The 24,180-nt window shown below is 39.2% G+C and overlaps 1 protein-coding gene across 9 annotated transcripts in view; it reads right to left on the reverse strand.

Annotated features, from left to right (window-relative positions):
• Positions 1 to 24,180, reverse strand: part of ryr2b (ryanodine receptor 2b (cardiac)) — an 83,820-nt gene that overhangs the window by 47,887 nt on the left and 11,753 nt on the right. For 6 of the 9 annotated variants that reach the window (XM_082557437.1, XM_082557435.1, XM_082557438.1 and 3 more), the window contains 36 exons: positions 23,301 to 23,379; positions 23,034 to 23,146; positions 22,273 to 22,396; positions 20,838 to 20,934; positions 20,678 to 20,752; positions 20,184 to 20,340; positions 19,867 to 20,028; positions 19,624 to 19,745; positions 18,656 to 18,839; positions 18,443 to 18,578; positions 18,203 to 18,298; positions 17,901 to 18,019; positions 17,404 to 17,537; positions 13,880 to 14,121; positions 12,861 to 13,053; positions 12,523 to 12,742; positions 12,282 to 12,386; positions 10,499 to 10,602; positions 9,791 to 9,874; positions 8,814 to 8,973; positions 8,479 to 8,626; positions 7,801 to 8,009; positions 6,976 to 7,150; positions 6,652 to 6,860; positions 6,338 to 6,530; positions 5,896 to 6,028; positions 5,656 to 5,770; positions 5,327 to 5,487; positions 4,970 to 5,129; positions 3,797 to 3,883; positions 3,371 to 3,597; positions 2,995 to 3,208; positions 2,277 to 2,891; positions 1,928 to 2,128; positions 1,668 to 1,779; positions 1,414 to 1,554 (listed from right to left, as the gene is read on the reverse strand). In XM_082557437.1, the coding sequence (XP_082413563.1) occupies positions 1,414 to 1,554; positions 1,668 to 1,779; positions 1,928 to 2,128; positions 2,277 to 2,891; positions 2,995 to 3,208; positions 3,371 to 3,597; positions 3,797 to 3,883; positions 4,970 to 5,129; positions 5,327 to 5,487; positions 5,656 to 5,770; positions 5,896 to 6,028; positions 6,338 to 6,530; positions 6,652 to 6,860; positions 6,976 to 7,150; positions 7,801 to 8,009; positions 8,479 to 8,626; positions 8,814 to 8,973; positions 9,791 to 9,874; positions 10,499 to 10,602; positions 12,282 to 12,386; positions 12,523 to 12,742; positions 12,861 to 13,053; positions 13,880 to 14,121; positions 17,404 to 17,537; positions 17,901 to 18,019; positions 18,203 to 18,298; positions 18,443 to 18,578; positions 18,656 to 18,839; positions 19,624 to 19,745; positions 19,867 to 20,028; positions 20,184 to 20,340; positions 20,678 to 20,752; positions 20,838 to 20,934; positions 22,273 to 22,396; positions 23,034 to 23,146; positions 23,301 to 23,379 (5,806 nt within the window). Of the gene's footprint in view, positions 1 to 1,413; positions 1,555 to 1,667; positions 1,780 to 1,927; positions 2,129 to 2,276; positions 2,892 to 2,994; positions 3,209 to 3,370; positions 3,598 to 3,796; positions 3,884 to 4,969; positions 5,130 to 5,326; positions 5,488 to 5,655; positions 5,771 to 5,895; positions 6,029 to 6,337; positions 6,531 to 6,651; positions 6,861 to 6,975; positions 7,151 to 7,800; positions 8,010 to 8,478; positions 8,627 to 8,813; positions 8,974 to 9,790; positions 9,875 to 10,498; positions 10,603 to 12,281; positions 12,387 to 12,522; positions 12,743 to 12,860; positions 13,054 to 13,879; positions 14,122 to 17,403; positions 17,538 to 17,900; positions 18,020 to 18,202; positions 18,299 to 18,442; positions 18,579 to 18,655; positions 18,840 to 19,623; positions 19,746 to 19,866; positions 20,029 to 20,183; positions 20,341 to 20,677; positions 20,753 to 20,837; positions 20,935 to 22,272; positions 22,397 to 23,033; positions 23,147 to 23,300; positions 23,380 to 24,180 lie in introns of those variants that run through there. The other 3 variants (XM_082557440.1, XM_082557439.1, XM_082557442.1) reach the window with 3 other exon arrangements.

The following is a 24,180-nucleotide window of genomic DNA, read 5'->3' on the forward strand; positions in this document are numbered from 1 at the left end:
TGATAGTTTTACTTTGTCATGTTTTGTCATGTTTTTACTTGAGTTCTAAAGATTCATCAGTTATATGCATAGTGGACAGACACGCTTGCACTGCAATCAGGGGACTTCAGTTCACGTGCAGGAGAGAAAAGCAGTGGCGCAGTCTACAACTTATTAGAAGTGGAAAAATGAACACTTCTTTCATTTGTTGTGCACTAAAGGACAAAAACCCGTGGGTAAAGTGCAAACTGTATCTCGGTTATAAACACCTGCTGATAACACAATTCTTTGCAAGCATCTGCAAAGATAACACAAAGCTAGAGCAGAACCCAGACTCATGTTTAGGCAGAGTGTAAACCAGCCTCAGCCAAACATCCAGAGCTTGATCTAAACAAAAGCAGCGATGAACGATCAGCGTTGTAGAACTGTAGGCTTTATTTCTAGCTGGGAATGTTTGTAACCAATTTAAAATCTGCTAAAACCAGACTGCTCCCAGGTTTCCACATCATAGGGTCTCTTCCTGTCTCCCTGGCTTAATTCCTTTGAGCCTGTTTACCTCCTGCTACCAATGGCTATTCTGTTACTGGGCAGCATTATGAATGAAGCAGTTTAATCTCTAAGATTTTGTGGTTGTGGTAATGGTTAATGGCCTTTCTGATGCAGCTTATGTTAAATTACAAGCCAAATGGTCAAACTTATGAACCTTCCTTTTCTTTGATGTTTGACATTTTTGTAGAGACAAACCCTATTTGATGTAAACTTTGCTTTGAGACTTAACGTAGTCTAACATCAATCAATGACTCAATCAACAGCTTATAATAGTTTTTCGTGACTTTCTTCAGGTTAGTTTTTTTTTCTCTATTGTGTTTAAACTGGATGTGCTATAGACCTAGAAAGTGCATTTCTTGATGGCAAGCTACCCTTTCTATTTAATTCAACTAGAACTGACAACATTGTGGTAGAAAACACGATAGATATTTCCAGATTGCTGTGATGATGATTATGAAGAGGTCTTACGAAGCTGGTTTTCAACTTTGCTATCAGCTATGTATTCATACTTAAACATCATAAACACTTGAGGTTTATATAGTTAAATGGTAATTATGTGACAATGCCACAAACACGCCACATTACAGGGTAAAACAGGTGTAATTTAAGTTATGTGTCAAATTACTTTCTACAGGAAGCAACTGAGCAATAAGTTACTTATCACTTAAGTTATATGCAACACATTCATTCTATGCGTAATGACATCAAAACTAGGCATGGCCTAATATAACATCTCCTTCACCAACATTATGTTTGTATGGTTTGTTAGTAACCAAAAACATGCTGCGTGATCACAGGTGCAGTTAAATAAAATGACTTATAAAGGTGATAAAATGCAACAGGACAGCAAAATGTGCAAAGTAAGAAAAAACAACTTGTATTCACTGGGGCTATGTGAAGAACACCCGTCTATATCCATTGATGACTTATTACTGCCAAAGACTCTCGCCACAAGACAGAGAAGTCGTTCTTTTAGAGACATCTCTGCATCCTCTTCATCCTCTGAGGTGCTGGCCAAATCAATGCCTGTAGAATGACAACAGCATAAAATGGGATTTAATCAGTGCTTTCTTGGAGCGTTTTTATAATTCCCTAGCTCAATAAAAATTCAATCAGTCAAAGATAAGCTGTGTTCCAACCACAGTGTGTCTCGAGAAGGTGATGGAAGTCTTGAAGAAGCTCCTGGATTTCCACTGGACACGGAGAGTTCTCCTGCTGCGCATCTTCTCTGAAGGTCAGCAGCATATTGATCTTTAGTCAGGTGAGAGATTACAATATTTATAGACAATCAGCAAGTGTGTGTTACATGCTTTCTTCAGAGTTACAGCTACATTACATAAACCAATGCAAAACAAATGCTATAACTTTATCCTTTTAGTTAGTATTCATATCGTGCAACCTGCTCCTGTGGTGGTAACCGGAACTCCTTTGTCTTGCGAGCAGTGAGGGCAGCAGACATGTTGAGCGCCTGCATGACCTGGTTGTAGCGAAACCGCTGGTTCTCCTGCAGCTGGCCAACAAAGCTGTCGGAGAAAGCAATCACAGCTTCTACCCTGTGGCGAACCTGGCAGTCACACAGGTAGGATAGCAAGTGGCAGAGCTAGAAAAAGAAATAAAGCAGTCCTTCATGGCTAATTTTAAACATACTTAAAGGATTCAAACAACACAGCACATGAAGCTAATCCCCAGTGACCCACAGAGAAGAAAGAGCATTATCAAAAAAAACATTTTTTTGCAGATTGGTTCACCTCAAGTTTGACAGCTTCTGGAAGCTTCATTTGAAGAAGTCCTTGTTTAACAGTGTAACTTTCTTCAGTGATCACTCCTTTCTGCTCTTCTTCATCATCACTAGTTTCTTCTTCCAACTTCCCTATGGGTGTTCCAGGCCTTGCAAATGCACCTTGCTCCATGAGTCTAAGAATCTTCCCTAAGTCCTCATCCCTACACACCCCCATAACCAAGAGGCTGTAGAAAAGTCTTAATAAAGGAACAAGCAAAAGTTCGAAATTGCCTCCTGCAGGATCCCTTACATCCTGACCCACAGCCCAAACTGCAGCAGTCAGCATCTCCACGGTAAGATTCTTTAAAACGTCCAGAGGGATTTCTGGGCTGTCTTTGCAGGCTATTTCCAGTGCACTAGCTCCTTCTCTGCAATCGCTTCTGATAAAGCAAGGAGTTGAAAAATGCATCTGAGGTTTAAGGGATGTGCTACAGCTAGCACTTGGTATTCCCTCTGGAGGTTGTCTATCCCCACCATTAATAGGACTGGGATAAAGGGTGATTTCTCTGGTTTGGTCAGTCATAGGAACTATGTATTCATGGTTCATCATAAGACAGGCTGTGGTGTAGCTGCTGAGGAAAACCTTGAGGACAAAAACAATAAAATGTATTCAGATATTCTCCAAAGACCAGGACGTACTTATTCTTTTGTCAGTTAATGTTATCTAACCTCCAACAAGCAGTCACCTGAAAAAGCAGCTGATAAAATGCAGACCGGAGCAGGCCAGGGAGGTAGGGATCCTGAATAGCATAAAGAATCTGCGACTGGTCCACATGACTGCAGAGGGCATGGCAAACTCTGGTGTTGCCAAGAGCACATAAAGAGCAGTAGAGCAGGAGGGTATTGTTGTGAAAGGTCAAGAGGTCATCAAGCTCCGACAGTTCCAAAATGTCAACACACCTACATGAATAGCATCAAAAAGCAAATGCAACTTCACTGTTATTAACCCTAAATCTAATTAAAGCTTTTGCACCAACATCATTTGGAACAAAATTTCTTTATTTTCTTGAAAATATTTCTTTGTTCTTAAATCTGTAAAAGATCAAATCCTGTCTTCATAACCTGTTTTCATCAGGAATGTGAAGGATCATGGCTTGTAAGGGCTCACGGCATTGAATTCTCCAGCCGTGACATTCATCTGGTTGATCAACCAACACTTTCAGTGCTCTGTCTGGTACTCTAGTCCATGAAGCAGGCCTCAGCCACTGGACCTGAACCCTAGGAGGACACTGAGGAGTGACATTCCTTGACTGGCTCCGAAGCAAACCTGAGGACAGTGGCATCACATTCTGGATTCGAGAAGAAGACAAATAAAGGAAATTATGTCATACATGATACTTTTAGGATGGTATGAAAAACAAACTGAAGTTCAGGCTAACATCTTGCGTTGTAATTTATTACTCTTCAAATTTGTCCACAAAATAAGCAAAACCTGCTTTAAAAAATAAAAAGTATCTTAGCCAGGTTTAATAATGAAAGTTGAATTACCTTGATGCGTCCCAGTTCAAACTGAAACATGTTTTTGGTGGTGGGTTTGACAAAAACAGCAGGAAAGAGCTTTGTACTTGCCTCCACCTGATTTGCAGGGAAACAGTTTATGCTCAGTTTAATAATGCAGTCCAACAACTTGCCTGTTACTGACATTATAACATTAGCAGCCCCACCCATATGGAAAAGATATATATAAATCTTATAAAGTTTGTATCTGTCTTGTGTGAAACTTGTATGAAAAGCATACAAGAGTTAAAACACATATAAGATCCCTTGAAGGATTATATAATGAAACTTGTATGTTTTGGATGCTTACTAAAAAAAATATATGAAAGTAATGAGAAAGTGGCCACTTTCATGAGTAAATCATATATGTTTTTACTATTTCTTTTCCATATGGGCAAGTTCAGTCCCAAGTGTTACATACATAGTAGGGCTGTGCGATATGACCAAAATCTCATGTCCCGACAACGATATATATATCACAAAAATGTTACATTTTCTGTAAATTCTGTAAATCTCGGGCAACTCGATATGCGTGAAGTCTTTTTTTCTAGCTAGTCGTGTACCTGGAGTCAAGTGTTTTGACCAATGCATGAAACTACATTTTTAGACATTTTCTTTGTGAGTATTTACACGGCGTGCTGCAGGGAAAAGCCTGTTCTAACGTTTGAGTCTAAGGTTTATTTTTTAGCACCTGACGGCTCTTTTTTGCTTCTCATCTGTAAACATTCTGCGTACTCTTTCACGTGATTCAGTTTATTTTGAAAAATCTCAACAGGATCTTCAGCTTTATTGTGAAAGGTTTATGTGGAAAATAAACAAGCAGACGGCGGAGCCACGCGATGGTTTTACCGTCGTTGTTGCTAACAACAACGCATAAAAACAGTCGCTTGTCCGTCCGTAGTGTGCTTATTTTAATCATAAGAGAAAGAGAGAACTTTAAGAAATTACAGTGACCATCAAAATGATGAAAAAATATTGCCGTAAACAGGTTATTTTGCGAAATCACGAAACAAACTATAGAGTAATATGAAATGATAGACGTTTTGATATCGTCATCCGATATATATCGTTATATCGAACAGTATGAGACATAATGCATAAAACTTAAATTTATTAAAGTAAAAAATACATTAAAAAAAACACACAGTTTGTTGTGTGACCTACTTGGTAGAAAGTGGCCATCTCCACTCCACTGGAGGTAAATGTAAGCAGACCAGTGGTTGTGTCAATCAAACAGCCAATTTCCAATCCTATGCTTCTCCGACTCTGAGACAGGCCTGTTGCCTCTCCAGCACAAACCATATAGCATTTAGACCGCTTTACACTATGTAGACAGAGGGGTATTGTCTGTTTAATGGAAATTTACAGCACACTGCAATATAACACCTCTGCAGTAAATATAGTAATTACAGCAGATGAAGGATAATTATGAAAAAAAACCCAACTCTATTCAGTCAAAATTCAAAATTCTTGATACAGTCACCTAAAATACTAAATAAAACTGTTTTGTTGTTCACCAACCTTTCCTGGACTTTGCCACTGTCATCTCCAAGGGTGACAGTCACAGTGTGGACATTGTCAGTGTTAAATGTCATGTCATGCTGATGAAAGTCAGAGGTCACCCAGCCTACCCACACATTGAATGGCTCCTGGCCTGGAAGAACCCGCACTGAGTAGTAATACTGAAACAGAAAGGTTAGTTGGTGTCACTGTTTGGTATTTGCATCTTGCATTCAACAGTTTTATTGCGGCAGGTAATTATACGTGCTGGCAAAGAAGTGAAGCACACTGCATTACAATTAGTTTTGTATTGTGTATTTTCACATGATGACGAGAAGATAAAGCCTTACTCTGGAGCTCTGGATAAGGTGATCATAGTTATCCTTGTCGACTACAACGTCTTCGAGGAGCCGTGCAGATGAGTTACTGCTGACTAAGCCTGGTTTGGTCTTCTTCAGCATAAACCTTACAGACAAAGAAACGCAAATTAATTTCAGCAAAGCACAGTTATTGTGTTATTTTGCATTCAATTTTAAAGGAGATGGACCCTCATTCCATACTTTCTTCATTTTCCTTTCTCTACCACCTACCGCTGTTTCAGTCTTGATGTTTTGTCGTTACTATGATCTTTATAGTTGAGCTCATCTCTTGAACCAGCATAGCTGTGGGCTGACTTCATCAGCACCTCAAAGTCAGAGTCCACCTCCTCCTGCTCTTTCCTTTCTAAAAGGACAACAGGCATTAATTACAGCAGGGCCCCTGGGAGCTTAAGCAGGCTCATCAAGGTCATAATGGCAGAATATCAATAGCATAGACAGTGGATAATCTGGATAGCTGCAGCTATGCAAGTCACCCACACTAACTGTTTCTCCCAGTAGCCTAATAATAATAACAACAGATCTTGATTCAGGTCTAGAGATATTTGCTTGTTGAAATTATGTCAAACTAAACAGAGCTTTAATGTGGTCCGATGTAACATGTTCTCAAAAAAAGATTTCAAACTTGAACATACTGTATATAACATCAATAAACCTGAGCTTGGAGAGAGAGCACTGGAGGCCACAGGAAGCACCCCCCCTGGTGGGCTTCTGAGGACAGCAGCACATCCGACAGACATGCTGAGGCGATAATAGCCCATCTCACTTTCTCCACCATGGTGCGGTTGCATACACTGGGAGACCCTCAGGCTGGATAAGGAATCTGCTGAGCCACTGACTCTTGTAACCTTGAAAAAGATTTGAGCAAGGTTTTCAGGATCAGTGTTAACTGATCACCACTACTAGCAACTCTAGGTCATCAAGGTCTGTAGATGGGTGAAGGAAACCTTGTATATATGGTAAGTTTACCTGTAAATAGTGATCATCAGGTAGTATGGAGGTAAACTGCGGCTGTTTCCAACTCATCCACAGAGCTGGGTCTCTGGCCATGTTGATGGCAAAAGGTCTATACCCCTCCTGCAGGCCACACACAGTAAAGTATTGCAAAGAGCCTACTTGGCGTCCCAGATTCAGCCTCCCCACCTGGTTCACCCCAACACTAACCACAGGTAATAGGCCTGGAAGACACGGGAAGTGGCAATATAGTTTTCCGATATTAGACTTTTAAATAAAGGTATAGTAAAGCTATATCAAAATGCAGCAGAAAGTATAAAGCCAAAAACTTTTACAGACCATCTCTAATATCAAAGTCCTTGGCAGTCAGCTCCGATCCTCTGTCATTAAACAGCAGCTCTCCATTGAGCGTAACCATCATGGTGCATTCATCCATGTCCACCAAGCAACCCACCACATCACCTCTCAGCCATGGACGTCCCAGGGGCTCGCCACCCTGATGGTACCACTGAGCCTGAAAGCAACATTGAGTTAGAAGGAAAGAGACAAGTGCAAAAAGCCAAAGGCAAAAAAAGAAACAACCCAGAAGAGCCAATACAAGACATGTCATAAAGTATATTTTGCATGAGGTTACTGCTATCTATTTGAAGAGTTATCTAAAAACTCTACATTTTTTTAATAATCCATATACCACATGTTAGTACCAAAATATGATACGTATGGAAAACAAATCACTAAAAATTGGAACTGTTTGATCTTAATTAATGATATCAACACAGCTTTGGAGTAACTGAGACCTTCTGTGTTGGTCAACCAACAATATGAGGTCAGGAGTCACTGCAAGGATATGCAACTAACGTGACACAATATGCAGACATTAGAAGGTCCAAAAAAAGTAACTAATGTTTCAGTTTCTTTCAATAGATACTTGTCTGTGCCTACATATCTCCTTCTGTCTGCTCTCTAAAACGTCACCTAGTCTCAGTTATAGTTATATAGCAAGAAAAAACAGTTAATTAAAGTTTATTAGTTAAGTAAATTCAAAAAAGATGAAAATAAATAAATATGCATTAACAAAGCCATTATAATTTGGGCCGATTCCCATTCAGCTACTGTAATGGTCAGTAGCCAAAGTAAGAAATGTCAAATTTAATTATATCTCACCTCAAATCCATCAAAGACATATGCTTGGTCATCTGAGCCAAGCTCTTTATCTGGGGTACAGCCTGGTCGGGCCCAGCCCACTCTCATATTCCCTGCTGTCAGTATTTCATATTCAAAATACCACTTCCCCTGGGTCACAGCATATGATTTATCTGGTCTGAACACTCTGCATTTCTCAGCAGAGAAGAAACATGGCTTTGATAATGTAGCTGTAAAGCCAAGAAACAGGAAACATATTGTTATTTGCCATAAACGTATTTCCAAAAAAGTTGGAATGCTGGATACAATGTAAGAGACAGCAGAAAATCCCCACTAATCATCAAAACCCTACATCTACACATATGTCTAAATAAATAAACATGTATTAAAAATATATTTGTCATGTTTAACATTCATTAGATTATTTTCTACATAAATATGTGCTAAAGATTATTTGCAAATCCTAGCAATCTAGGTTTATTTACATTTTCTACAACGCCCCAAGTTTCGTTTTTGGGAAAAGCGTTGTAGAACAAAATCCCTCTGGGAAAACAATGGTGACAAATACTGCAGTATGATTAATATACAAATAAACCTTTGTTTACTACTTTGTTAATATATCGCAGTTGAACTTACACCGATTACCTTACATATGATGTGCACTAAGCTACAGTTTTATAACAGATCTTTGAAACATACTGTGTTCCTGGTTTAGGGGCTCCAGGCTGTAGCCGTATGCCAGCAGGGTACAGACAGCCTCTCTGACGCTCTCTCTTCCCACTCTCCGAGTTCTTTCATCAAGAAGGCTGTAGGGCAGAAGGTAAGGGCTCTGCTTTGCTTTTATATCCTAAAAGTACAGACGCAAGGAGCAAGAAGGGCAACTATGTTTGACGCTATACAATTATCTCATGGTATAACCTTTTGCTACTATGTGAATATCTATATAAAGTATATTATAACTATTTTAACACTCTGGAAAAAGTACTTTTGTGTAAAATGAAACAAACTGAAGTAATCCAGCACAGAACATAAACCTGTTGCGCTCCATAAGTCCATCCCTGTTTGATTCTCTCTCTGGCCCATACGTTGTGTTCATTCTCCGCCAGCAAGTTAACTGCTTCCTCGTGGTCTGAGCTCAGAGACACCTGGCTCAGGTCTACTGGAGCAGGCCTGTAGCCAGTCATCTGCTCATACCTAAGACAGAAAACAAAGCAAAAAAGACAGAGATGTGACAGGATCACAGTTACAGTTCCTGAATGTTAAACAGTATTTTTGTATCATTCCTGTATAAAATACTTTCAACTGCCTTGAGTAAACAAAATGCTCACTTTTTCCCTCCTGGCCTACACCCTGCTTGAACCGCACGAAACAAATAAAGCAGAACATCAATAAACGTTAAAGAAATATAAATAATAAATAAATAAACAAAATTGCATTTAAAAAGTGGGGGAAGAAAAATTCTCAGAGAATTTAAAGGAGCCAACATATGACTAAAGGCTGCAAAGGACAAATACACACTTCAAACATCTTGAGTTAGCGTTTGAAAAGAGTGTGTTCAGTAGGCGGTGGTTTGTGATGTTCATTGTGCTGTTGTACTGTTTTATCGCAGTTAAACTATTCTTTGACATAAGCTGTAAGTTTTAAAAAGAATTTGTTTGCAAGGATGGCTCAAAGGAGAGTGTTGAAATTGAAGTGAGATGTTCTCCTAGTGCAAGCATACGAGATCAAATGAATATGAACTGCAGTTGTGTATCCTCTCTTTATTGTAGCCTCATAAAATGAGTTACCATTACCACCATAAGATGGTCCTTATCTTTTTCTGTTACTTTAATTTAGACATGATGCAACTCACAGCTGAACCAGACTAAATTAAATCAAACATGATATTACATTATGCTTGGATAGGCTCCAGCAACCCCATGACCCTAAACTGGATAAGCAGATAAGAAAAAGGATATATGCATAAATCTTGCATAGTGGATTTTTGTTTTTTTAGTGGATTTTCACTTACTTGACAGGAAGTCTCATGTATTTCATGTGTTTCTCAGCATGATCATCCATCAATCCGATGTGGAAACCAAGTGCCAGCAGGGTCCTCCAATGAAGAATAAAACTTTGAAAATTCACTACTGCAGCAGACACTACTTACTAATTACTAAATATTAGATTTGAAAAGCACAAGGTCTGTCACAATCTTTTTTTTTTTATAAAAATCGTTCCAATAAATAAATAAAAATTAAATGAAAATAATAATCAAGCACACTGGGTTTTTATTATTATTATTATTATTATTATCATCCATCCATTCGCTTCCGCTTATCCTTTTCAGGGTCGCGGGGGGTGCTGGAGCCTATCCCAGCTGTCATAGGGCGAAAGGCGGGGTAGACCCTGGACCGGTCGCCAGTCTGTCACAGGGCTAACACACAGAGACAGACAACCATTCGCGCTCACATTCACTCCCACATTCACACCTAGTGGCAATTTGGATTAATCGATTAACCTATCCCCACAAACTGGACGTCTTTGGATGGTGGGACGAAGCCAGAGTACCCAGAGGGAACCCACACAAACACAGGGAGAACATGCAAACTCCACACAGAAAGACCCTGGCCTGACGGTGGAATTGAACTCAGGACCTTCTTGCTGTGCGGCAACAGTGCTAACCACCGTGCTGCATCATTATTATTATTATTATTGTATGAAACAGAACAGAGCTCACCTGAGTGTGTCCTGTGCCATCTGAAGGTTCTGGTTTCTCTCATGCTCTGGCAACTTGGAGAACTCCACCAGACAAGGATCATGTCTCTTACCTTCATCCCTCACCTGTTTGAGAGAGATGTTATTTTGCAAGGCAAGCAAAAACCATGTGGATTTCTTAAAAAGTAATCATAATGATGATTCATTAGAGTGTCATTGAGACTCATTTCCTTACGTTTTGCTTCAAAGGAGTCTTTCTTTGGAAACAAATTAGCTAACAGCATTACAGTCTTTGTACCTGACCATTTTAACAGAAATGTTCTTTTTTTGCTTGCTTGTTTAAGACACTTCAAACTGACCGATGATTTATTCAACCATAAGAAAGCACCAAACTCAAAAGATAAACCAGTGTTGTGGCAACACATAACAGAAAGCTGAGCAATTTTAAATTGAAATTTTAGATACTTTGTTACTAGCAGCCGGTCACAAAAACACATCATTTGCTCAGATTTCTTTAGCTGACAAATGCCAAAGATAACACAGGCTGACAGGTATAAAATAGTATTTTCTGTACCAACAAGATGATTCCTAAAGAGCTATTAGTTGAAAATTTGGCATATCTAGGCATGATGTGCAATGTGCCCATAAATTGAGGAAACTGGACAAGTGAAGGGTCAAGAAAGATTGGCAAGCTTAAAAAAAAAAAATCTACAGAAGATGTCATGTCCTTCAGGTGATCCATCTGCTGTTTGCTGAAGCCTCATCAGAAATGCTCTCAGCAGCTGTCAAGAAGCTATTGTTAAGGAAGGAAAATGTGGGGAAAAGCCCGAGGAATGCCAAATTGCACAAGAAATGGACAGAAAATCACTGACAGCAGGTTTTATGGAGTAATGAATCCAAATTTTGTTAGGATGCCACCACTCCTGCATGCACACAGCCCTGCCATAACAGAAGATCGCGATCAGAACATGGACCCAGCATCGTGGATGCCCTCCTTAACGGTGTCGTTCTATGCTGCCTTCCAGGGTGTGCTGCCTTCCGCGCGGCCGGCCTCCGGACTTGCTCCGTCACGGTCGCTGGCTTCGCGGTCAGTGCTGTTGTTTTGTTATGTTTTGGACTTTTGTTCCCTGTGTTTTGGTTTCTGGCTCCTTGTGTTTCGTTTGTTTCGTTTGCTATTTGGTTCAAATAATCATCAGTGTATATATGGAGAAGGTACAACAGTAAGTGTGAAACTGTTACATTTTGGGTCTGCATTTCAGCTAGTGGTGTTAGGGATCTTGTGAAAACTGATGGAATTATGAACGCAGATGAGTGCCATCAGGTTTTGATCCACCATACAATACCATCTTTCAGCATGACAGTGATGCCAAACACACTCCCAGTGCAGTCATGGACTGGCCTCCCAGGAGCCTAGGCATCCGGCATCAATAATCATAGCCGAGAAAGGAACAAAAGGCAGCCAACATCCAAAGTAGAGCGTTGAATGTCCTTCAAGAAGCCTGGATAACTTTTCCTAAAGACTACTTAAAGTAATTACAAGAGAGCTTGCCAAACAGAATTTAGGCTGTGTTGAAGAATAAAGGTCGTCACACCAAATACTGATTTTCAAGCTTATTAAAACGTACTCTGTTTGCCTTACATACTTCACTCCATGGATATCTGTATGTTTCAATAAATCAGTGCATTTATTTTTCCTTTTCCTCTTTAAATATATGAAGAAATGAGGGGTGGATCAAGACTTTTATACAATACTGCATATCAGTTATGCAATTTTATAAAATTATACATTTTGTGTCTTTTCTTACTGGTCCATGTGTCCATCCGAGATCAATCTTGTCCATTACCCAGAGCTCGTGGATATTCTCAGCCATTTTTTCTCGAATGTCCTCAAGTTGTGGAGGCAATACCACCTGTAGGGTAAAAGTACTGCATAAGTAGCTAAACTACTCTGAGATGGTGTCATTTCTCTGAGCAAATGATTCTCTACAAATTAGTTATAAAGACTTTAAGTATACAAACATTTCATCTTTGTAAAACAAGATTTACCTTGCTGATATCTATTGTTGTCGGAGTGAAGGTAACTGGAGTGACAGGCACTAAGGGGCCAATAAGCTCTTGTTTCCCTTCACCATGATCCAAAATGTATTCCTGACACAGCTGTACCTTCAGTCTGACTTTTGGGAGAAGAGCTTCAGAGCAAGAAGCATAACCTGGAGGTGGCAGGAAGCGAAACTCTCCATGCCTTCCCCCAAACAGAAAACGAACTCTTGTTTTGTTTTCCAAGAAAAGAGGAAGAGAAAATTTATTGTTTTGTGGATTTCTTGAAAAAAAAAACATAAAAAAAAAAAACAACCCAAAAAAACAATAATAGTGTTGATACTAACTTTACTCCAGCAGAGAAGCTGACCACAGGATAAAGAAGTCCATTAGCATTGAAGTTCTCAAACATGCCCTGCACAGGTAGACCATTGACCCGGAATGAGATGCAGGGAATGCTGAGGTCAAGGCAGCAGCTAACGACATCATCATCTTTTAGTAGGTGAGGGAACGGGGAGCTGACTTTCCGGCTCACGCAGCCTAAGATTCAGGAGACACACTCATTAGTCTTCATATTTACATTTTTAATGTTTCTGTACAACTTAAAATGAGAATTCAAGTGCTTTGTGCTTTATTAAATGGAAACACTACAACTAAAGTCAAATCAAATGAATGTTTCATAAATGTAAAACATATTGTAAAGATTAAGGCACTTTAGGAACACGCCTCACAGCAAAGCCATTCCTGATAATTAGAAACATCAATGATAATCTACTGCTGTCCACACTAAATAAGAATAAAGTGCAACGAGCCAGAAAATGTTGACACGTTTCATGTTTTACACGAGATGTCTGTGCTGCACAAGCAAATCTTTATCAAAATACAGAGGTTTGTTTTTTGTTTTTATTTTTTTGATGAAGTGCAATCATCACTACTGAAAACAGATTGTAATTGCCTCCACTGCTCTCTCTCTTTTCTGTCCACGTTAAACTTGAAAGAAAAAAGTAATATGTTAATTGTTCTCTGTGGATAATTAAGTGACGCTCAGCAATTGCAGTCACAGCTTTTATTGCACTAACTACAGACATTTCAATTATTCTGAACAAGGAAATTAAAAATGATCTATTATAATGCATTTTGTGCTTTAATTGCCATGGTAATCCTCCCATGTGTAGCTTTTGTGGCACTAAAGTAATGTGCTAAGTTTTTCAAACTGACTTGTTATCATGTTTGTAACAGCTACAGACTCTGATATTTGTCTTTGGAGTATGTGGAGTTTACTCATCCTGTAAACTCTTGTGATCAGTGTTATACAATAATGTTAAACAGACCAAGCTGTTTATCAGCCGTTTGAGCTCATCCTCACCTGACCAGAGGTGAAGTCCATCAAAGCCATACGAGCAGAGGTCATCTCCCACTCCATTCCCCCCCCAGCCCTCGCCGCCTGTCGGCCTGGGCTGGTAGCCTTTCATGCAAGCCCAGCCGACACGCAGGTGTGTGGGCTCAGATGTGAGAAAGGGTTTGACGTGATCCACAACCAGCTCGTAGTACCACCTGCGATACTGGGATGAATCTTCTCCCATAGCTAGGAAGATGTTTGGCCTCATGCTGTTGTTGTAATATGCAGAGAAATGTGGCAAAAAAGGCAAAAAAAGACAGAGAAATTTCAGTCAACTCATCTTTTAAGATTTTAGTGTATTTGGTGTGATCATAAATTAATTTTGAAATAATTTACAATGCATATGAGTAGTCTGCTCGCAAATAAAAGTGAAATTCATTCTGCGTTGATATGACAACTTAATTAGATACATGGTGCACCCATACAACTCATTTTTAAGCTGTGACACTCTTAATTAGCAAAGCTCAGTGTTTGAAACATTCAGGTAGTGGGCTTTTACTTTTAAGTGCTGCTGATAGTCTGTAATTACAAGTTAACTTGGAGAGAGTCCAACTTTGTGAACGTTAAGTTTGTGCTCTCAGCCAGAAATTGTTTATGACATAAAACACTGTGTGAAATGTAAGTAAAAATAGGATGCAACGATATGCATGTGTCATAAACCCAGATTTTATTCACTATAGAGCATGGGAAACAAATGTTTAAACTGAGACATTTTACTATTTCATGAAAAATATTAGCTCATTTTGAATTTGATGGCAGCAAAACATGTCAGAAAGGTTGGTACGGGACAACAAAAGGCTGGAAAAGTAAACAAGACTTAAAAGAAACAGCTGAAGAAATATTTTGCAACTAATTAAGTTTGTTGGAAACAGGTAAGTAAAACGAGTGGGCATAAAAAGAGCATCAGTTTCTCAGTAGCCAAAAATTGTATCTACAAATTCTGGAACAATTTCAGAATAATGTTCTTCAAAATAAAATTGTGAAGATTTAGAATATCCCATCATCTACAGTACATAACATTATCAAAAGACTCTCTAAGCACAAAGAACAAAGCGAAAACTCAACATTGGATGGCTGTGCTCTTCAGCTGCATTGCACCATAACAGGCATAATTGTGACGTGGATATTTCAGCAAGACAACGCTAAGCCACATACTACATATGCTGCAGCAACACGGCACCATCACTGGAGAGATTTAGTCCTCGTTGAAACAAAAGTAAGTCTATCCAGGACTGCTGACCAGCTGGAATTGTACATGAAACAAGCATGGGACAACATTCCTCATCCAAAATATCCAGCATCTGGTCTCCTCAGGCCCCCCCTCAGATGTTTATTGACTATTGTTAAAAGAAGAGAAGGCGGTACTTAGTAGTAAACATATCCTTTTTTGATATGTTGATGTGTTGCCAACAAATTCAAAATGAACTTTTCTAAAACTGGTAAACTTTTCCAGTTTAAACATCTGAAATGTTTCCTGTGTTTTACTGTAAATAGAACCTAGAAAACATGCTCTATTGATCTGAGATTTCAAATCACTGCATTATGTTTTCATTAACAATTTACACAGTGTCCCAAGTTTTTTTTTTTTTAAATTAGGTTTGCAGTTCCAACAACTCCAAAGTTCAGCTGATTAAACTTTGGACTTAAATTTAGATTCATGTCAAATCAGTAAATCCAGCAAATGAAATTTAATTATGAATGGGACTCCCAAGCACCCAGCCATTAAAAAAGCAGTGCACTGAAGTCAGTAAGCCACTTTTATTGTGTAAATAAAAACTTAATCAGCATTTGAAATACCAGCTAGTATACATGTTTTTAGTTTTACTCATAAAAGGCTGGATTGAGGCTAGATAAAATGCATGGAAAGAATAGATTAAAGGCAATAATGTAAAAAGAAGAGAGCATCTGGAAGAACTGTCACACTGTGGTAGGTGAGGGAGAGAAGAAAGAAAATTGATGAGATAAAGGAAATCAGAATGAAAGCAGATGTACTAATGAAGCATTTATTGGAACAAGAAGTGATAGAATGAGAAATTGCTTTAGGAGGAAAGGAGAGCTGGGGCATGGACTGAGCAGGTGTGAAGAATATGAAACAAAATAAGTTATAAAGCCTGAGGAATGAAATGGGCTGCTGATGGGGAAAAAAAAAGCATGATAAAAGAAGGCAGCTGCTTACAGAGAAAGGGCAGATTGGGCAGAAAAAAACTTGCTCAAAGGAAAAGGGAAATGGAAACTGCCTACAAGATCAGATTGGCACAGCAGGTAAAAATATTGAGAGACAGAAGAAGAGCATGGACTATGATGAAACTGGCTAAAAAATGCCTCCGTTGAGTCATACCACCTCGGGCTTAAGGTAATCTTTCCAAACTCTCACGAGACGAGGGTGAGACAAAGACATCTAAGCTCTGACATCAACATTATTGTTCCGATCTATTCAGATGTAAAATAAAAAAAATGATGCAGCAATTGAAGAAATGACACTGGAGGAAAAAAGAAAGTATTTAATTAAATCCAAAAGAGAAAAAAAACAAAAAAAAAAACGAATGTCACGCTATAGAAAAATCTGAAATATTTCTAGTATCAAGGATGTGACATCTTTACAGATGAAAAACAAGAATATCAAGGCCCGTGGGAGCGCCACAGTTAACAAATAACACTCAGCTAAACAAATGCATGTGCGAGCATGAGAAGAGTCAGGGAAAGAAACCCCTATTGAGTTATTTGCCAAACATAAATACGGCCACCCTCCCATTATTTCATATTTATTTCACTTTAAAATAATGGAAAAATAAGTGCACTGATATATTAAAACATCTGCAAACATACATGGATATAAAGTATGCAAGGCAAAATGTTTGTATACTTCTAACGAGCTTGAATGTCAGTATTCTTCAGTGTAGCCTGAACTCTTTAATGCAACTTTCTTATAATTTCTTTACGTAGTCTTCAGGAACAGCTCTCCAGGCTTCTTAAAGGACATTCAAAGCCCTTCTTTGGATGCTGGATGCTTTTTGTTCTGTTCTCTGTTGAGGTGATCCCTCACTGCTTCAATAATGCCAAGGTCTGGGTTCTGGGGAGCCCAATCTATGATTGAAAGTGTTTCACAGTGGGTTTTTCTATCCAGGTGCTTTTGCAGGGTTAGGTTAAACAACTGGACTGAAAATGAATGAAAAAGCAGCCAATTTCCAAAGATATACTTTGAAAGACCTCCGGAAACCCTGGGGAGAAATTGCTGTATATTGCAAAATATAAAGAAATGAGGGGTGGCTTTAGACTTTTGCACAGAACCGTAAAAGCTACCTACTTAATATATTGTTCTTTGTGCTACTTTGCATCTGATTTTTATGTGTAGTAAAAAACAATAATCCAAAATCAGAGTTCTGTCTGAATGTAGAGAAATTCAGAAAACTTCAAAGTAAAAAGGATGAGTGGAATGGCAAAAACACAAAAACAAAAAGCGGTCCTGTTTGGAAACCAGATTATAAAATTACCTGGTGACCTGATTAACGAGACGTGTTTGGAGTAGCAAATCTCTGTCTGGCAGCAGACTGTCACAGATGAGGTTCTGATTGGACCGCACCGCCACACCATGGCACACACACAGAGAACAAAGCACCTCCAGCACCTGGAACACAACCTGTCAGCTCTTCATGTGGCAATAGCTCAATAAGCAAATGGAAATGATCCGACATCAGGAAACAGATTGGAAACTGTTATTATAGCTGTTAAAAGTGAAACACTATGTCTATGTTACTAGACTGGTGAGAAATGTGGAATTTGCCTAAGCCCCATAATGACAAATTCTGAGAGAAAATTAGGATAATAACAAAGGACTTTTTGTATTTATTTTTAATTAATGCAGACATGCCACTGTAGCCAAAAAGCTTAATAATGAAATTACTGGCCATTCGGCATCACTTATTATCCATGCACTTTACTTCAATCTTATTTTTATATTGAATACACACAAAAGCCTTCTAAACACTACCCTGTGGTTGCATCCAAGCTTGTCCAGAAATGAGATGACAGACTGAATGTGTTGTTCCTTGATGGCATTGAGAGCTTCAGGGCTTTCCACAAGGACGCAGTGAAGAACTTCCAGGACTCCTGTAAATATAACTGCCCATTATTGTGTGGATGATAACCTGCATTTACCTCTATGCTTCTATACTATTAGGTATAAATCCCAGACAACACACGATAACCAATGTCAAATATAATATAAATATATACTGTAAAATTTCAATCCACAATGGCTGATGAAGAAAACATAAAGCAAATCCAACCAACCAGAAGAGGCCTCCTGCCGTTCTAGCCTGCTAATCAGCCAGTCCAGCGAACCCGAGAAATTAGCACAATTTGCACGGTTTCCCCGGAGCAGAGCAGCTTAAGAGGAAAAAAACAAAAAAAACAAAAAATATTAACAAAAATATTAACAGACGATAAGATAATAAGAGGAACCTTAACAGATTAGGAGATATTTGTGGTATCTTCAAAAAATAAGTATGGTGCCATCTATACTACTCTCACCCAACAGCTCATAGAAATGGTTGACGATGGTCTCCCACTCCTCTCCTGTGTCACTCTGAACAGCCTCAGCAAAATGAGAAGCACTACTATACTGGTGTAGACGGTCAATACAATCTAAGACCAAATCTATCACACCCTGAGAAGAAAGGGAGGCACAGTTAGGGAAGCGTGAGGCATAGCACATGTAGGACTCATTCACACTTATCGATTTACCTCTTTTTGAAACATGTTCTGTCGATTCTTTAGCGCCGCCATGCTGTTCTGTTTAGCTTCATGGCCTAGCCCCTCCAGTGGAGGCTGGAAATAGATGATCAGATCCTGCAGACTGCGTGTCACTGTCTCCACTGGCAGGCTGACAGAGGGGATATTTACCTCTTGGTTAAAACCATCAAGTTTCCTAAAGAAAAAAAAAAGTTTGTTTTTAGACTCTACCTACAAGTCTGCCAAATTGTCTTGTATTATAATTGCTGCTACTATCACCAGCCAAACTTGTTTTATTCTCGATCGATGGAGTAAAGACAGAAGGTGTTATACTAGCCTATGAATTTATTTTATTTTTTACAAATAAAAGACTCAAAATTTAAAAAGCCAAATGTGAGACAGACAGACAGTATCTGAGCCCCAAGTATTCTCATCCTCCAGATTTCTTGTAATTATGACATGGCAATTCAAAATTATCAGATAAGGTAAAAAACAGAGCAAAGCATTAGTTCCAGCAGCCCACAAAGTCAAGCTTAGCTGCAATCATTGCAGATCATCTGATCTCAGTGTCAGCCCACATCAGCTGATACCCATCTACACAGCTAACTTGTTGTGTCATAGAGGGCATGCTATTTAAGCTTCTTGAATCTGCCCAGCTCCTTCCTTGACGCTGTATCTGAGTTGACTGCTTTGTTTAGTTCTGGAGGGTCTTGCTGCTGCTCTTCCCACCTCCAGCTTTTCATGTGCGCATACACGAGGGCGGGGAGGTCCTATCAGAGCCACAATGCCAAGACGATAACATCCCTGGTCTTCTGATTGTATGTATATATCATAAACATATCTTCAAAGCGAATGCTGTAAACCCACGCTCAGTCGGACATGTAGTGTGACATTTAGCATTAAGCCAGCACTGCAGCTGTAAAAAAACTGTCGCTAAGTTATTCACAAATGACTGAAGGTCTTAATCCAGCATCCTGTACCTTACAAAGCGAGTGAAGAGGAGAACAGCACTCCGTATTAGTCTGGCAGTATGAGATTCTTCCCTCTGAGAACGAGACAGTGTCAGCCCGTCGTCCATATGCCCTTCACTGTGCAAAATTGCCTGAAAACACATCATTTGCAATTATATCCAACAGATTCTTTTGCCAGATTCTTTAGTCCAACACTGTTGGTTAACTGCCAGTTATTGTCTTATTATAGTAATACTGAGTATACAAGTTCACCTTTCGCTGAGCTCCACCCATATGGGACTTGGCATCAGCAGCTTGGTATGTTAGCCAGAGCCCAGAGGCTACATGTTGAAGAAAACAAATGGAATCTCCATATTTGATCTCTGGGATTCCCATCCCATCAACATCAGTCTTTGTGCTGGTGTCAAGCTTCTCCTAAACACAAAAAAAGGCATTAAATATTCTTATTTTTCTAACTTTTCTCTTTTAATAAACACAAAAAAACTCAAACAAATGACATTACAGTCTATATCTCTAAAGACTCAGAACACCACTGAAATGTCCAGTGTATTTCTCATATCCCCCCTCACCTTTGATGATCGAAAGCAGAAGGAGGTTGTATTGATGTCAGCTTTGTCCCGATCAACCAGCTGCAGACCTTTCTCCTCTGTGAGACCCAGGTATCTTCCAGTAGTAACGTGGCACAGTCTAAATGGCTGGCCCCAGCATGTATGCCTACCACTCCAACTGGAAAACATCAAGAGAGGAAACCAAGCACTCCACAACATTTAGTTATTCCTCATAACTGTCAAAATCCCTATTAGCATGCAGGGGACATGGGAAACTAAGTTCTGGGCCAATGACATCAAGTATGACTCTAGCAATTGTGCACACTCTTTCAGGCAAAAACAGAAATTCTGTGGCTGGTGGTGACCTGGTGCAATACGTACAACATTACCTGTCTTTAAACTGGTATTTTCTAGTAACAACATTAGAACTACAGAGCTCGAATAGAATAGCGCTTAAAAGCAACATATTTATTGATACTCAAAGTGAGCGGACGCCACATTCCCTGTACACTTACACAACTCGCAGAATCTCCAGCCTCCAGAGAGACCGGGCATGACCGGAGACTGATCCAAGCTCATAATGCATTATCCTAGATTAAGAAAACAGACATAGTCAGAGGAGTAAAGGACGTTTCTGCGAGCTGACTTGGGAGGAGACTGGTCTTTTCGACTAACCTTTGAAGCTCCTCTCCATGCTCTGTAGAGGGAACAGTCAGACATGCGTCACTATGGCTGTGGAGTAGCCGAAGTGTTTCACCCCCCTTCAGGTATCCTAGAGTCAGCAAGAAAAAAAACCATTTATTGCTTTGAAGTGGTTAGTAAAACATGCAACATTTCACAGAAGTAGCACAAAAGGTAATCTATATAACTGTAGTAAAAGCTCTAGCGACTGCTAACCTTAAGTTTGAATATTTGCAGCTTCTTTTTGACTGATCTTAAACAGAATTTTATAAAGAAACACAGACATCACATGTTATTTAAACCCCTTCACACTAACATGTGGTCAAAGAGGTGAAGTGGTGAGTAAGACAGGCCTTGGGCTGCAAAACAATATATAACCATTAGGGAGACAGCAGGAACATTAGCACAGAGCAAAAACACACACAGATACACGCACACACCACATAAGTGACCCTACATCCAGGGAAGACATCAGTGGTGATAGAGTCATTTCCATGCTATAGATAAATTCCCCTCCAGTCATGTGAAGAATTCTCTCCAGGAAAGAGGAGTCTTATAACCCAAGACTTGCCACAAAAGAGAAGACTTCAAAAGGGCAAAAACAGAGGGCTCACCACAAGGTGCAAAACAAGTCTCGAGATCAGAAAGGGAAAAAAAGATTTGCCACAAACACCCAAAAACATTTAGAGCAATGCTTGACCACCATTATTTGGATAAGTGATCAACCTGAAGTATGACGAGGGGAAAAGGGAATGTAAAAGCTGGAGAAGAAACATACAATATCCTCATTAAAATTCTGTGAAGCCAGTGTTATGCATGGGCAAAAAAAGGCACCAAGACCAACTAACAAACAAAAAGTGTCTAAAATATAGACTGTTTTTTCCTTTTTTTTAAATTAGCAAAAAACCTGAAAACAACAACAACACAGAAATCCAATTCTTCTGTCATTCCCATGGTTTCAGACTTGAGAAAGTATTAAAACTACACACTTGATTTATTATGGTTTTAATTTGTTGAATCTGCTCTCTGAAATTCTGAGCCTGTGTATGAAAATGGTTAATGTTAAAATTAAAGCTGAAAGTACATATTCATTTTATGTTATTTCAGTGTAACTGCTTTAAATTGAATACTTGTGGAAAACCTCTGGAATCCATCTAAACTGCATCTGCACTGAACTAACTTTATATTTTGCACACAATTAATAATAGTTCAAAAGCCCATAGCATCTTTATGAACTAGCATTTGGTCCCCTCAATTTATTAAAATACAGCTTTGATGTATTATTTATTACCAACATATTAATATTATCTGCAGTGCAGAAACTGAAAGAGCTGTATTTGTTGGGAGCAAAAGAAACAGGTGGATTATCTAAATTGAGAAAGGAGCTACTTTGCAACATGTTTAGAAAGCAAAAGGAAACAAAACTTGCCTTGAGCAACGGCGCGTCCAGAGCAGATGGGAGCAACACTCCAGAGGGTCTGCTGGAAGGCTGCATTAACAATCAGACTGTCACTCAAGCTTTTGTTGTCAGATGCAGTGCCGAAGGAAAGGTGCTGGGAAAAAACAAAATGGCATTAAATATATTCTCATCAACAATAAATACAACTTGTCTTTATTTTATATCTGAAGCCATTAAGCTACACAACATATTCGAGACATGAGAAAACTTTTGCCAGGTACTGTGTGAAATAACTCTGAGGTTCACATGCTAACCAGCCTAGCCTTCTGATTATGATTCCAACCTCTTGTCAGTCTTGTTGAGGGGCAGGTAGTTAACAAACACTAAATGCAGTCATGGCTGGAGCTCTTGGCAAGCGACCAATGGAGACTAGCCGGCCAACTAGGATTGTTTTTAGCATTAGTAACGGATCGCTGCTCCCTTGCCATCGCTCTTGTCACAATAATGCTTTCCCATACACTACTTACAATGTCCCCTGGCCCACCACCGATAGACCAAACCTGATCCCAGCGGATGAGATCACAGCATGGTGTCATTCCAAAAATATCTGTGCATAGCCATAAAATGGCTGCTAAACATAAAATATATAAAAGTGCAACCCTTTTCTGCTACCTCACTGTCTACAAAATGAACTTTTAACCAGGTTAGTGTGCTTGATATTTAACGTAGTGGAGGCTCACTCAGAGTATATTTTTGCCATTAAGGAAAACTTCAGTTTTGTTCTGACTCACCAAGTATCTCTCTGAAGACACATTCACAAGTATGAGGTCATCACCTACACGCACCTTCTCACCCTCTGACCTCTGTCTGGATGCTGGGTGGACAGTCCACCAACACGCCTCCCCTGAACCACACACAGAATATAAACACAAAGGGAAACAAGCAGTTCACAGACAGCCGATTTAAAAAATATTCTAATTGTAAAACACAATATAGGGTGGGAGCATCGCAAATACCTTAACAAAGAAAGTATTTTAACTGATCGTTCAAATAAATACCTGCTTTGTCCTCTTGCAGGCCAACATCAAAAGCCAGCTTGTCAGTTGAAGACTGAGAGGAAGACAAGCAGCTGAGGTACTGGACGTGAAATAAACAACAGGTAAATAATTCAGTGAACATGCCAAAATATTCTTCACAAAAATAACATCAGTGTGGGAACATGAAGATTTTATTTTCTTTTTATTAAAAGTAAAACAAAAAACATACCATTTATATACACAAATTCTATTTAACCATCCAGATCCACAAATATGCTTCACTAAGTACCCCTATTCAACTGCTTACAAATAAAAAGATCTAATTAATCAATCACAACTTATCAACTCAAAGCATTTAGGAATGGAACATGGTCAGGATGACCTGCTGAAGTTCAAACTGAGCATCAGAATGGGGAGAAAAGCTGATTCAAGCGACTTTAAAAGTGACATGGTTCATTATGCCATACAGAAATCTCAGTATTTCAGAAATTGTTAATATTCGGAGATTTTCCTGAACAGCTATTTTTTAGGGTTTATGGAGAATGCTCTGAAAACGAGTGAGCAGCATTTCTCTGGACAAAAATGCCAAAGATCAGAGGAGATCAGAAGCCAGACTGCTTCGAGCTGACAGGAAGGCAACAACGCCTCAAATAACCACTCCTTACGACCAATGAATGCAGAAGAGCGTTTCAGAACGCACAATAGCAGATGAAGCAGATGAACAGCAGCAGAAGAACTTAAACAGGAAAACTGAAGACACAGTTTGCACAGGCTCACCAAAGTCAGACAACAGAAGACTGGAAATTGGAGATTTTTGCCTGGTCTCATAAGTGCAACATTCAAATAGTAGCACAAGAATTTGGCATAAAGAACATGAAAGCATGAATCAGTCCCGCCTGTA

This window comes from Aulonocara stuartgranti, assembly GCF_965226115.1.
Source record: "Aulonocara stuartgranti genome assembly, chromosome: 13".
Lineage (NCBI taxonomy): Eukaryota > Metazoa > Chordata > Actinopteri > Cichliformes > Cichlidae > Aulonocara > Aulonocara stuartgranti.